The sequence below is a fragment of the Rhinolophus sinicus genome, linkage group LG17, assembly GCF_036562045.2.
Source record: "Rhinolophus sinicus isolate RSC01 linkage group LG17, ASM3656204v1, whole genome shotgun sequence".
In the NCBI taxonomy this organism is placed as follows: Eukaryota; Metazoa; Chordata; class Mammalia; order Chiroptera; family Rhinolophidae; genus Rhinolophus; species Rhinolophus sinicus.
The window spans coordinates 9742240-9758096 of record NC_133766.1 but is presented as its reverse complement, the minus strand read 5'-3'; the positions used below and the strand labels follow the sequence as shown (position 1 = coordinate 9758096).

General features: G+C 37.7%; 1 protein-coding gene across 1 annotated transcript in view; it reads right to left on the bottom strand.

The window, feature by feature from the left end:
• SOAT1 (sterol O-acyltransferase 1) overlaps positions 1–15857 on the bottom strand; it is a 55638-nt gene that overhangs the window by 5330 nt on the left and 34451 nt on the right. The window contains exons 4-13 of the mRNA XM_019731472.2: positions 9092–9240; positions 7877–7936; positions 6913–7020; positions 5717–5999; positions 4890–4968; positions 4300–4381; positions 3942–3987; positions 3153–3282; positions 1308–1405; positions 72–170 (exon numbers count right to left, since the gene is read on the bottom strand). Of these exons, the coding sequence (XP_019587031.2) occupies positions 72–170; positions 1308–1405; positions 3153–3282; positions 3942–3987; positions 4300–4381; positions 4890–4968; positions 5717–5999; positions 6913–7020; positions 7877–7936; positions 9092–9240 (1134 nt within the window). The remainder of the gene's footprint in view (positions 1–71; positions 171–1307; positions 1406–3152; positions 3283–3941; positions 3988–4299; positions 4382–4889; positions 4969–5716; positions 6000–6912; positions 7021–7876; positions 7937–9091; positions 9241–15857) is intronic.

The window sequence follows — 15857 nt, the reverse complement described above, 5'->3', positions numbered from 1 at the left end:
ACACAATAACAATACGTTCTGGAACAGAATCTCCATTTCTTGAACAACATCACCAAAACCTTGCTCCTCACCCAGAGGAAGTCCTGGTAAGCATAGTAATATAGCCAGTCATGAACAACCACGTTCCAGGTCCTGTAATAGTTGGAGTATGATGTGGAGTTCCACCAATCCTGAGGAAAAAAAGTAGTTATAAAACTACACACATATAACACCCACATACACATGTACGTTACACACATACACCAAGAGCCAAAGCAAAAGTCCCTGAATATTCGCAAAGAATATACACACATAACATGATACCCAGAGTGTGTTATGATAAACTCTTAGTCCATACACTGAAGTCAGAAAACTCTCAAAAGGTATTTTGGTTATCCGTGTGCAATATGATATCAATTCTAGTTCTATATATGATCAACTCCCTAGGTTCATTTTGTCTCATTATCAAACAAGTTGTAGTGGAAGACACAGAACACACAGAATCATTAAATCTAGTGTTCCTCTAAATAGCAACCCACTAATTCCCCTTACCTTGCTAGGACACAGTGAGAGAATTCTAAGGTCACACAGACTTGGACAGCATGCTAACGCTAGGGAGATAGCTGTGTGCATGTATCAAACAGAACATAAGCTGTGCAAGGAGTGAGGTGGCCGCTACCTTGAAATCCTGGTGCTCCTTTACATATTTACCTTGCTCTCTACTTTAGATCAGACCGATGGAATCAGACATCTAAAATTTTCAACCTATGTTCACTATTTCTTTGAGAAAGGAGTGGTAGGGTTGGAGTGTTGCCAAAATCACAACAAACAAACAAACAAAACTCTAGACTCTGGCTCCAGTCTAGAACTTAACTCCAACTTTGGAGGTATAAGAATACTATTTTGAGCAGAATTAATATTTTTCAAAAATAAAGGAGGGAAAAGTTATTTTCTTCATGAACTGTCTAACAATCTTAAATGGAGTAATTTGCTGAGATCATTCCTGCAGCACCAGACAGCCAATTTCAAATGAACGAACAGTCAGCATACTCTCATAATGCTTTCTGGACACATGTTTTCTTTCTGTAATCACCAAAACAGGACCCAGTAAAAATCAGATGTTAGATGAAGGAAGCAGATATTAGAGGTAGACGATAAGGCTTTGCTAGTTATATTGATAGCAGAATTTCAGACTTAATATTGGTAAAACTTGTGGAAAAAATTATTGCACAATGTTTATGTTAAAAAGCTAGTAGCCAACAATGCTCAAATACTTGACAAGGAAGACATAAATAAAACGTGAGACAGTAAGTCCAAGTATACATTACCTTATAAAACATCCTGTCACCAAAGCGTAACATCTCAGCAAAGGCATTTAGCCAACAGTGCAAAAAGGCAAAAAAAGTAAGTAACAGTACCAGCACACCTGAAAATAAACAATATTAAGAGTCTTTCCAAATAGCTCACATACCAAGCAGTTAATTACATGTCATCATCAGTTTAGCCAGAATTATTTCGTAAAAAATAAAAATTATTCCAGCTTACCCATTCCAGAGATAACAACGTTCTTTTAAAAGTTAATTATTTTAATTTTATAAACCAATAACTTCCTTCCAAATGGGTTTTACAGATGACAAATGACCCAGTCTGTTTTTAACAGAAATGCCCAGATGTATGCCTTAACTTGGTACCCAAGGCCCTTTAAAATCTGGACCTCATGCATTCCTCTAAACCAGTTGTTTAAAACTGGAGGAGATTTTGCCCTTCCCCACCCCCACCCCGACCCCAGGAGACATTTGGCAATTCTGGAGACATTTTTGGTTTTCGCAGCTCAAGGGATGGGGATTGTGCTACGGGTATCTTGTTGTTAGAGGCCAGGATGTCGCTAAATACCCTAAAACGCACAAGACAGTCCCCCCAGAACAAAGAATTATCCAGCCCCAAATATCAATAGTGATAAGGTTAACTTATCTCCAACTCTATTCTCCCAGTGTTGCAAACATCATCCATAACTGGACTTTTCTAAAGTCCGTTCTAAAATAACTCCATGCCTTTGCATCTGTCCCACTACCTGAAAGCACTTTTCTACCACTTCTCTGCCAGGCAAATACCTATCTATTTTCAATACTCAATGTTAAATGGCATCTCCAACATGATACAAAGTTCATCAGCACTTTCTTCATCCTCCTTATATAGTATATATTACACTACACTGTAAAATGTCCATTTACATGTCCACCCCTTTCATTTCTTTATGTATTCAAAAAATATGTATAGAATATCTACAATGTATTACACAATATGGAAGAGACTGTGAATGGCTGATTGGCTATAAGATACAATCCTTGATCTCAAGGAATTTGTAGCCTAGTGAGGAAGACACACAAGTATGTAACATATATCCTATTAGAGGGACAGATAAAAGAGTTTACTGAAGTAAATCTTGGGGTGCAATCATGGAGGGTTACTAGAAGAACTCTGGGAGAGAGAGAAAGTTAAAGAGAAGGTGATGATGAAAATCCTCACCAACATTTAATGGTTACAGAAGAAAGAAAAAGCAAGTAAAAGAAACTAGAAATATAATTAAATTGCAAATTTCCAAAGAGTAAAGAGTATGTATGTCTTGTTCATTGCTATGTCCTCAGCACCTGGCATACAACAGGTACTCATGTATCTCTGGGAAAAAAAAAAAAATAAGTGGAATAAAGTAAGTTAGGAGATTGAGGAATGGCCAGAAAGACAGGAGAATAAGAAAGAGTGGCGAGGGAGATTTCAAAATGTGGTCGACGGCATGCAATGCTTCACAGAGCTCAAACAAAACAAGGGCTAGAGCATCTACTGGATTTAGAATCAGGAAATTACTAATGATTTTAATAAAGGCCATTCCAGCGGCATAGGTGGAATAGGAGCAAGATTATGGGAAAACAAAGCATAAATATGCACTATCCACAGTCAGAGAAACCAAACTTGAGTATAAGTCAGAAGACCAATGGGAAGATTGGCCTGAGACTGAAATATACTTCATTTATGAGACAGATGGAAAGAGGTCAAAATGGGTATGGATGTGTGGAGTTAATAGTGAAAAGCAGGTAAATCAAAGGCGCTCATACATAATAGCTTTCTATTGTCCTTGCAACTTTATGAATGACTACATTAACTAGTCCCCATGTTACCTGGCAAGATGGAGTTAAAAACACATAGGACCAGAACACGTGCACTGAAGGGTTCCTGTTTGATATTCCGAAACAAGGGGGCACAGAGCCTTTCAAAGATGTAGTACATGTAAAATAAGCAACCAAAAATCTGGAACACAACAAAGATATAATTATAATCATGATGGCTTGATAAGGAAATATGGTGGTGTTTTTCCTTTCAAAGCACATATATTACACTGAACACTAGCATATAAAATTGCCAAGCTGTAACCCTTCAGATACTACTCATACCTAGTTTCTACTATACCTTTTCCCAACCCTTTACCAAATGGCACTTCTGAAAGATCAGACCTCTTAGAATTTGCTTTTCCTGCTACATGAAACCCACAGCAAAATAATTTATTTCATAAATGGGTATTTGATTGAGACAAGAATTTCAAAATAGGATCTTTTGGGATGTGTGCTTCTGATAAAGGGGTTGGAGAAGTTTGGGGAGTGGGTCAGACCACACCCACACACATATATAACCAGGAGGGGAGGGGAAAATAAATGTAGATGCTTACTGAAGTAACCAAATGGAATTACTTAAATTAAAATAAATTATTTTACTGAAGAAAATTACTTTTGATGTTGACAAAACAAACACTGTTTACTGTACTGGGAATAATTTAAAGACTCCAGAAAGAGTTCTAGAGCTCCCAACAGACCTGGCTTCACCAACTCTTTAATTAGATTAAATGATTATAATAAATTCAAATCCCTACCTCCCACTAATCAACAAACCTTAGGCAGTTAAAAAAAATTTACCTGTGCAAACTGCATAGCAACATAACCCCATCTTATAGTGGGAGTCCTAAAAAGGAAGCAACAAAATAAGTTTTCTAACTAACATAAATAATTGAACTTCAATACAGATCCTCACAATATTTTCCCACACAGAACATCATTTTTGGCATATGAAATACTTGCATAATTCTGTCAAGAATGACTGAGAGCAAATCAGATTGCTAGCTCCACCATTTGGGGCTCACCAGGCCGGTGAGAAAATGAAAACTCATTCTTTTTTCTCTGTAGCCCTACATGCACTGGCCCCTGCCTACCTATCCCCCCTCACCTATGCCACACTTCTGGTACTCACCACATTGCTACTTCATAGAGCCATTACCTGGGATAGTTGTCACGGTAGATGAGGGTAGGAGCAAACAAGAAGTACAAGTACTGGTTAACTGTAGGTACGGGGACAGTGCCTGGAAAAGGACAACTATGCTTAGGTCAGAAGCTCTTCAACTTCTCTTAGCAAAACTAAAGGGCAATAAGGAAGCACAGAAGAGGGAAGAATAAAACGATCTCTCCTTAGTTCATGTTGTTTCTTCCTGATCTCCCAAAATGATGACTTATTCTTGTATTCGTACACCAATCCCTCTACACGAAGTCATTCCTGTGACTTATAGAGAACTTCTAGAGCTTTAAGCAGCAATTCAAAAACAGTAATAAGTACACATGGGTGTACTGAGTCTATTAACAGTCTATAAAAATTACACAAAGTTACAAGAGTCTAATGATCAATGTTTTTGAATTGTACGTATAAAAGCAAAACAGGAACAATCACAAAAATAGTGAGATAGTCTTCCAAATCAATATGGATCCTATATATTTCAACTCAAACATGTCTGCAAAATGTAATATGCCATCCCAATAAACACCAAAGGTTGAAATACCCTAGGAATAATCCTTTGACATAAGGGAATTACATACTTGATTTCTCCTTAGCTGACTTTAGTACCCGAGGCACATTCTCTCTGACAAATGAATGGGCCTTCATTACAAAACGAATCTACAAAAGGAGGGGGAAGAAAAAGATGAATTTTCTATCATTGTCTTATCTCACATAAGCAACCCCAGAACCACACTAGATTATAGTCACATAAAGAATGTTTTAATTTCACATATACCAACTCAAATTCACTTTTATGCAATAAAGCCAACGAAAAACAAACTCTAAAGAAGGACATGTTATTGCTCAAATTATTTTGCGTTTAACAGTACTATTACAGGTATAGGACAAATTAAGAAATTAAGAGTCTATACAAAGAAAGTCTCCTGAAACGGTCCTTTCCATTAGTCAAACGGAGCAATACAGGTTAGAACATTCTGAAAGGTGTATAAACAAAATTCTGTTCTTTAGATGGGAAGAATTATATGACAAACAATGGATCTGACAGCTCACAAGTGAGGTTTTTAATTATAGTATAGGTGACTACTACAAAAAGTGTTCAAGAACAAAATTTGAATTAATCCAGAACAGTTCAATATGGTTTATTTCAATTATTAAGAATCAGAGAATACTGACGCTGGAACAAATTTTAAGAGCTGTGGGGATCTAGCTTAACACTTTCATTTTATATATAATAGCACAAAGAACCAGATATGAACATTTATCCAACTAATACAACTAGTAATAACAGCACGTCGGTACAATATTATTGTTGTTATAATAATAACATTAGTAGTAACAGTACTATTAGTACTAGTATTATTTTAACTGAGCATAGGATTGAATCAGGCAATACTCAAAACTTTACCTGTTCAAATACAACAATGCACCGGGAAGCTGGTGCCAGTGTATATGCTAACACAACATATGTTGGTCCAAAACCAAGAACTCCAATCTGGAAGACCATGAAAAGTAAGCCATGGAGGAGAGAATGGATCACAGGATGAGAACTCTTGCTGTAGCCTCTGGCCCAATGTTGAAAGAGGAAATAGGGAAGTGAGAGTGTGCTCAGGAACATGGCACACCATGTCCATAAAGCAATAGGAAGTTTGCCAAAAGCATAAGACATGACACTGAACTCCAGCACCAGCCTGGGGAGAAAACGCACAGAGAAAGAACACAGAAGTAAAATTATAATATGCACTGATTCATATCATTCACAACTTTCAGGCCCAAAACCCTCAACTTTAGGAAACACAACAACATTAATACATTGAAACCATGGATGTTAATAGTTGTGCTAGATAGAGAACTGCTTCTAAACCTCTGCTTCAAAACATATTTCGACAATACATTTTCTAAAAGCCCCAAGATAATATGGTCTTTGAACCGAAGATACCTGAGATAACCCAAAATAATAAGACTTTGAACTTTTCGAAGATTAGATTCTCACATTAATACATTTTAAGCTCTAAAATATTCTATGGCAAAGTTAATAAAGTATTCAAATAGCAACAAATAGCAATCACTGTTATGTACAAAAGATGATTTTTCAGAAGGAAATAGATACAATTAAAAAACCTATTAATATATACTATTGTATCACTATCTCAAAATTTAATTTTCTAATAAAGCAATAATTCAATGTATAATTACCACACTGTCATTTTTAAAGTTACAACTTGATTTTTATATTAAAAAGAAATATCACATTTTTCAAACACTAAATTCCAATAAGCTACTTAATTTTGGAAACAACCGGAAATGCATGCCATAGTAGAAAAACTGATAAATCATATATACAAAATTCTTCCATTTAGGAAAATTACCTAAAAACTACTAATTATGGTCTATAAAAATAGACCAGTTGAAAAATAAAAGTAATGGAACTTCTAATCTTTTTAGTTGAACTTTTCAGGAGAAAGGAATCTCTACCTCAAATCAGCTGCTTTGGGATTTCCTGAAGCAAATTTAACTAAATCACCCATTATCAAAATTTAAATACAGTGAAAATTTCCAACACCCCATGCATCAACTAGCCAAAGATCCCTTTTCTTGTCTTACCTTCCTTCATCAATGTAATCTACTACAAGTGTGCTGAGGATAAAAAGAATGAGGAGGGCAATGAACATGTGATAAATTGTTCTGATGTGGTCCACTTCGAACAGCTCACTGTAGTTTAAACAAATAAAATAATAATCTATATTTAATTGTAAAACACCATATGTTAAAGACTTTACTTTAAAGCAGTTCAGAAGATATTTCCTTCACTCTCTAAAAATACCTCAAATAGTAATCACAGAATATTAAACCTGAAGTAGAGACAGTAAAAGACACGACCAAGGTAAAAAAAGGTAAAAACTAATGGAAGAGCTTAGGATAAGCTCTTTCGGATAAAATGATATTGCCTCCTAGAAAACAGCATGCATATCAAACACTTCAAAGAAATGGTGTAAATTCCTGAAAACCTCCAAGAGCCATGGTTTTCTAAGGTAGGCAAATGGCCGTTCGCTAAAAACAGGGAACACAGAAACTATTTCAAATGCTAAAAAGATTTTAAAAAATCCTTTTCTTAATATTCTACTCCCTCCACTTAACTTAAATACGTACTATATTACTATCTATTTCCAAGATGTTAAGATTCACACATAAGCATTTCTGTAACGTCAATGATAACCAAGTATAACCCGTACAAGTCGGTAAGTTGAACCATTTACAAATATTTCACTTTCTCTCCTCCTTGATCTTTTTATTTGACTAAGACTGCAGCATAACTTCAAGGAATTTGATGACAGATTATCGTTCTTATTTCTAACACCTCCTTTGAAACTAGATTGAAGAACCTCCTTTGAAACTAGATCAGAAAGAAGGAGCAAGAGACAGCCAAGTATCAAAACTAATGATTTACATGAACACAGAACAAACTCATTAAGCACTCATAGATTAAGCAGTGATTCTAAAAACCAGTTGTTGTTGTTTTTTCTTAATTCAAACTAATAATTACCAAAAGCAACTAAAAAATACTCACTCTAAAAGAGATTGCCTGATAACAAAAATCTTTCCATGTTCTGGAGGTGCTCTGAAATCTCTGGGAAAAGCAAAAAAGAACCAAAAAACAAAATATAAATACGTCAAGTATAATATTATAAGAAATTTAAACCTAGGGATAAGAGAAAGAACATCACAAACTACAGCATGTAACATTAATTAACGGCCTTCTTACTATGATGCAGGTACTGCGATAAAGATTTTAGAGGTGTCATCTCATTTACGCCTTCTGAACAATGCTGTGAGGCAGGTGCACGCCTATCTGGTTAGGCAGGAAGAAATATTATACACACCCGACTAAAGTGGCACTAGTTCTGGCATCACACCCAGACAACCACTCCTTCTCCTAAGCATCCATCCCTAAGGTCTCAGACAGGCCTCCGGCCATACTTACTCGGGTTCACATCCTGTTACTGGTCTGTCCTCCGAAACTGCCCTGGGATTCATGATGCCCTCCCTAATGTCAAAGGACTTCCAACAATCCTGAAAGGCTGCCTCCAGTTACTGAAAGCTCACATTGTAACATCTAGCATGATCATCTTCTTTAAGGCTCTTTGCAGTACCGCCAGCGCGTCTATCAACTACGACTGGGTAAAAGTGTCCTCCAGAACAGGAGAGCCTGACAGACCACAGAGGCCTAAAACCAAGACGCACAAAATGGCAAATTAGCTCACACTGGACTTTGATAGCCTCCATTGTTCTGGATGACTGACCAATTGGAAAAACATACACTAACTGCACTGCACTTTATCACAAGTGTTGTGTAGACGATAATAGTGAGGCAGGACAATGACGTGGTGAAGAGCATGGACTCTAGAACCAGATCCTGGGATCAAATCCCTGCTCTGTGATCTGGGACGACATTTAACTGCTCTGTGCTTCAGTTTCCTAATCTATAATATACAGATAGTTACAGAATCTACCTCATAGGGTCACTGTCTGGTTTAGAGGTAAAGCACTCAAGTGTCACCATAGTCTTAAATGAGGTCTGCACATTTGTCATAAACCACATTTAAGATGAAGGAACCCCTCCCCCCAGCCCCTCCTTCCAGTGATTGAATCATCTGCCCAAGAAAACATGGAGCTAAAGAAGGGGCTAGGGTATAAATTCAGACATTTTTGCGGCCCACATTCTGACCTCTGGGTTATACTAGAATAGATGTTTGCATTAAAAGAAACTAATACTCATACTTACTTAGCTCTGTGCTTCTTTTCTCCTTCAAGAACAGAAAAGGATGTGAGCGCACACCCACCATTGTCTAATGATGCTGATTTTTCAATGAGATTGGTCACAAAATCATCAAAGTGAGTGCCAACTTCCTTCATAAAAAATGGCTTCAATTCCTAGGATTTTACAACAAATAATGGAAGGCGTGAGAAACTAACACATGCTTATGGGTTATTCACATTTTTCTAAAGGGGTCTCTTGAACAGAGCTGGATCAAAGAAATCTATGTTAAGTGAGTTCACAGGAGTGAAAACAGAAAAATGATTTCTAGAGCTGACCTGTAATTTCAGAAGTGGCTACTTAAAAAGCAACATGATTATGTCTTTTAAAAAAGTTATACCATTTTAAACATAAATCAAGATATCAAATAATTACCCACTAAATGAACACCTACAAATAATATACAAAACCAAAATAACAGAAATGTTAAAAATGACAATATTTTTTTCTCTTCAAGTTTTTCTCTGGAAAACAACAAAAAGTTAAAAGGCAGTATTATATAATTTTAAGTCTCTTTCTTCTCAAGCAACCTCTACACCCAAGTACCCACTGTTTATATTTTAGATCATGCCATCTCTATATATAACCAACAGTTGCACGATAATGTTTATTCCTACCTCCATAGCTATACATTTATCTAATACTAACACATATTTTCATAACAAAATTGTTATACATTTTGGTCCCAGGCTATTTCTAACATCCAGTTTTTTAAAAGTATGAAGCAAAAAAAACTCAATTCTTCAGATTATAATAGGCCACCTAGTGTGGATGCTCAAACTGTAAATTTGGGTATTTTTAAATTGGCAGGACTCATCTACACAAAAGAAAATAATGTGTTACTTTCTAATTCTTCCCTGAAAAAAAGTGTTCTTTCCGCTAAGTCAATTATTTAGGTTAAGTCTAAAATATTTGAAGTAGCATTTTTCTAGGTTCTGTTATACTAAGAGTTTGTTCCTGTCCCTTCAAAGTAAAGCCAAAAATTATCAATGTATCTAATGGAATTACATGAAGGCTTTGCAAACTGCTGTCTCCCACAGTTCCCAAATGCCTTTTGGGTCCTGGGCAGTGAGAATACACTCAGGTCCCACATTTCACAAGACAGCTGATGTAAATGGAAAATATACAAGACACACACATATAAACAATACATAGAAGAGTGTCAACTGAGCAATATAACCATCAATGAAGACTCAAAAAGCATATAATAGTTTAGCAAGCGAAGAAACAAGGATGAGATGACTGGAAATGTCTTTTTCAAGCTGGGAGTTGAGATGAAACCTCAAAGGACCAGGAGGACTTAATTTTAAGTGAAAAGTGACGGAAGGAGACAATGTGATAAAAAGTAGAAAGATAGGAAAGTATCAGCCAAAACAGAAAATGTGAATGACTTTAAGGACAAGATATAGAAGAAGATCTATGTTTCCTGGGAGAAAGAATAGTTTTTATAAAATTATTTTTTCACATTCAGGTTATCTAATAGTATTTTATTTTAGCTCCTTTTGTTTATTCCATTTCATTTATATGGCACCTTTATTTTGAATTTTTTTCCTTCTACAATTTATTATTTATTTTTTATTAAATTTATTGGGGTGACAATGGTTAATAAAATTTCATAGGTCTCAAGCGTACAATCCTATAATATGTCATCTATATATCACATTGTATACTCACCACCCAGAGTCCAGTGGCTCAGTCAGTGCCTGGTGCTTATATGACAGTGCAAGGCGGAGCATTTTGAAATTTTTGAATTGGGTGCTTCCCCAACCAAAAACAAAACAAACCCCCGCAGAAAAGTTACATGACGAAAAAAGGTTCTTTTCTCATTTAATGTCTAGAATTGGACTAATTAATAAAGATTTTTTTTTTCCAGCTACAAAAATGACGTCCCAGGTAGAAATAAACTATAAACTAAAAGAGAAGGGAAATCCTTCCTTCATTCTAAGTGTAGGTACGGTTTGGGTGCTGTTCTAGGTGCCGGAGACACACCATGAACAAAACCAAGTCCCTGTGCTGGTGGATTTTAGATGCCAGTGGGAGTAAGCAGGACAGACAGTGCCAGAGGGTGTTACGCAAAGAAATACAGCCGAGGGATAGGGCGGTGGTGCTATTTTTCAGAGAGATCAGGGAAAGCTTCAAAGATAAGATGCCATTTGTAACGAAGGATAAGAGGGCAAAAGTTAGTGGATAGCTGTGGGGAAAGTACCAGGAAGAAAGAAGCAGGAGTGTAAAACACCCTGAGGCAGGAACACCCTTGGCGTGTTTGAGAAAAGAGCAAGAAGTAGGACTTCACAGCTGGAACCAAAGTGTGATAAGAATTGAGGTCAGAAAAGAAGGGGGGAGGGCAGGAGGAGGCTAAACCATATAAGGTCTTAACACTTTACCCCAGACTTATATCAATCAGTCCACTGAAATTTTACTCAACAGTGAAAAACAAGCCTGGAATCTTGAGATGTGGCAAAGGGAGTCCAGCTATTTCTTTTAAAAAGCTAGGATTCCTCGCACGGTGGAACCAGTCTCCTTCCCAGTGAAGTGCTGGGTTAAATAGACCACAATGAATGCTACACAAAGGTCAGCAAAAGCTGCTGACATCAGGTCCTACTTCACCCAACTCAAGCGGAAAGTCGTCAACGTCTTGTGGTACAAGGTCTTGTGCCTTACTCACTACTCGCCCACAGATGAGCCTTTGCCATACATTCCAAAGACCTTGAAGCTCTAGTCACTCAGAAAGACGACCTGCAGCAATCTCCTCACCCTCACCCTCCTTATGCATCACACCCTTTTCCTTTCCCCTGCTTCCTAGTCCCTTCTCTCCATACTCCAGACCTCCTACCTTTTCTTCTTTTTCCATCATCCCATACATAAGGGGGTCCCTAGTTATCCCAACCTGCTATGTGATCTCAGGGACCACACAGATTTGGATAACAAGGAGTATCTCTATTACAAAACACCTATGGTGATGAATGATACACACAACCCTGCTCTTACTGAGCTCACCCTCTATCGATGAGCAAGGACGTAAATTATTAATGGTATAGTGACTACCACAAAGAAAGAACAGTTCAGAGTGATAGGAAAATGAAGAAAGAAGAAAGTAAAAGAATAACAGCCACAGGCTTATCTCAATAGTGTGAGCGCTGGTGCATAAGGTGGTAGTAGGTGTTAAGTCTCCTTATTACTTTCTTTCCAATCCCCCTCTCCTACCGGTGAGTCCAACCTCTGACACCTCAGACAATGCAGCACACTTCTTGGGAATGCTGAGCTAAAAAAAGGCCCTTATTTTAATGGGATGAAGTCATGTCTCTCCCCCCACCCCCCGCAATACAATTTACATGAGTAGTATGGAAATCCACACTTGAGCAAGTATAATACCAAGAGAAAAGGTGTCTTCAGTGCTGATAATAAAGCAGAGGAAGAAATATGAGCTACCATTCAGGCAGACCTGAGTTCTAATTCTACCCCCACCACCTGTATGTGGCCTCAGGCAAACTACGTCACTTTTCTGCGCAGTTCCTTCCACGCCAAATTGAGACGAGTAACATCAAACTTGCGAAACTGTTGTGTGAACTTAAGTTTTTTAAAAGCCCAGACAAAGACAAATAAACAAACAAACAACAACAAAAAACCCTGCAGAAACGCACAGCCCAGTACTGGACACAGATATTTGTAGCTCCCACTGCTCCCCACGCAAATCAGAGCTAACTTATGAAGAAACAAATATGACAATGTATAGTAAAGCTGCCCTTGAAACCAATTCGACTATTTAGTGCCATTACTATCAAAGGTAACAATTGAAACGCACCACCTTCCTATACATAGCGTTCTACTAACTAAGTGTCTAATGTCCATTTCTTAAAGCCCTTTCCTCTTTCTCTGAGGAATTCAAGTTGATAGAAGCAGCTGCTTCTGGGAGGAAAAACTCTGCCGTGGACACAATTACATTCCCCAGGCCTCCTTCCATGTATCCAAGTACTGAGGAAAATAAAGAGTGACTGCTTGTTACTGCCACTCCCTTTGTAAGAGGAATATAGAAAAACTGTCTCCTTCAGTAACATGAAACTGGCCTCAGTCAGAACTTCAAAACATGATCACAACAAATCTGAGTAATGTCTGATAACAGTAACCTGAAAAGGAAGTTGAAGGTCACAGGCTTTCTAATTTGCTTCTCTTCCCCATCCATCTCTATCAATGTTCATTACACCCAGCCCATGGGCTATGGCTCTCCCAGCATGACGACAGATGGACAGAAGCACAACGGAAGGAAAACGGTAGGCAATTCACTAGAAACTAGAAAAGCAGGTGCTTAGATAATCTATGAAACAGAATCGCTATATTTCAGAGCTCAAAGAAATCTTATTTTTAAAATAAGCAGCCAAAGTACACAACCTCTAAGATAATAAGAACAGGAACCACTGAAGCAGAGCCCTGGCTGGAACACTAAGTAAAGGCACACACGAGGGATCAGACATGAAGCGAGAGAAGCAAACAGGGACCAGGGACTAGATCTTGGAGGAGCTGGAAGTCATTTTAAGAGTTTTTATTTTATCCTAAGGGCACCTGGAAGCCAATGATGTTTTAAGCACAAGGTGATAAACATGTTCCGATCCGCATTTTGGAAAGAAAACTCTTCTGAAACGGCTTTCAAGCGGAGGTTACTTTGGACTGAATCTTAAAATAAGAAAAGAGCAGGGTCATTTACGGATAGGTAAAATAACCCTTTCAAAGGCACAGAGGCATGAAAAAATTAAAACGTAGGCTGAGAGAAAAGAAACTGCACAGTAAAAATGTATACTCTGGATACAGAGTATAGAAAATTATACTCTGACTCCACAGGTCATATTGCTAGTCCATGAATTACTTTGTTTTTCTGATTCACTACCTGGCTTTGCAGAGAACCTTTTAACCTTGCAGTGGCATGGAACCAGAAACCTGACCTTTCAGGGCAAAACAGGTAATACAATAGAACAGGTCATACAGTGTTTGGGTCTTAAACTAAATTGTCTCCTCAAGAGAGGTCTCCCCCTAGCAATCACGCTCAAGTTACGGCATCTTATTCTTTTCCTTCATGGCACCTAAAACAATTTAAAATTCTACATATTTCTATTTTGGGGTGTCGTAACGTCTGTGTCCCTAACCTGACTTTAAACACCATGCCTTGTTGTTACCCAGTGTACATCCCGTCTCTGCAAAGCAACTGGGAAGACTATACAGGTGTTAAACATATTTCCAAATAGCTTTTGAAACCAACCCTTGGCACTGAAACACTCCTACCACCGCTGGCTTTATTCAGTGACTATTGTGCAGCAGCCCTGATTTTTTTCTAGAAGCTATGAAAAGAAAGGTACTAAAAATCATTATTGTTGTTATTGCTGGCAGTGGCTATTATTTACTGAATGACTCTTATATGCTAGATACTGTCTTAGAGGCTTTTACATACTATTTCTTGTCTTAAAACAATCTTTGAAGTAGGCAATAATTGCTATTTTACATACCTTTCTATGTTTGGTAAGTGATAAGATCATAAAGAACAATAAACTGACTGATACATCTACATAGTTAGGTGAAACGAGGAAAGGTATAAGGGGAACTATCACAGTGACATAACCAAAAGAAGATCTGACCGGCTCAGAAGCAGGAAAAGTAAAACGGACAGTTGTAGGTGAGACTGTTAGTTGTCAACCTAGCATCCTCACCCATTCCTACTTCCTTAGCATCCCTGATATCTGACCACATGATTGCCCAGAACAAAGAAATTTCCCAGTCTCCCTTTGCATCTGGTGAGCCCATGTGACTAAATTCTTGCCAATAAGATATAAGCAGAATTGGTTGGACAAAACCGCCAGAATAAAAGATAGCTGGTGCCTGTTTCTCTCCCCGTTTCTCTCCCTACATCAGCTCTGCTCCTCAAACCTCAGCTGAAATGGCTGGAGCTATTTGGACAATGAGAAGGAGGATCACAACCTCCGAACGGTGAGGCAGGGAGGTAGGAAGAACCAGGTTCCCTGAGGACCACGGACTCACCACACCAGCTCTGGACCTCCCACCTCTAGATGATTTAACGTGACAGGGAAATACACTTCTATTTTGTTTAAGCCACTGTGATACGTGTTTATTTTGTGTTACTATTACAGCACATCTTAACCTCAACTTATATAATAATCAAAGAATTTCTGGGGAGAAAATACTTAAGACATCTCTCCAGCAGACTGCCAATAAATCAAATAGACCAACACTATCCAAAAACTTTTGTAGACGAGGTTACTTGAACGGGTGACAAACCACGAGGAGAAGTACTCATATGAAGACAGACCATCTGCGTCTTACTCATTACAGTTTGCTCATTTCATTTAATGGTTGGGCAATAAATAGCATAAGGTATTGATATGAAAAAACAATACTTGAAATGCTATACGAAGCAAACAAAACATGCTGCAATAAATTTGTATTTTTAAGAAGTAGAACTAGGAAGTAATTTTTCATCCGTTAAATTTTCACATTATATCTACCATTTCCTCTATAAAATTGTGTCCATTAATAAAAGTCCTACAAATACTGATAGTAAAGATACTCCCTTTCCTCAACATATTCACTTTTCTCCGGAAACGGTGTGTCCTCAAAGGTGAAGACAGGCATCCATGTCCAAGCGAGGGCTGTCCCCACAAGGCCCTGTCCTTCTCATCAAAATCCAATTCTCTCTCTCAGAAATCTGAAGCTCTGAGCTTAGAAAGAGCGA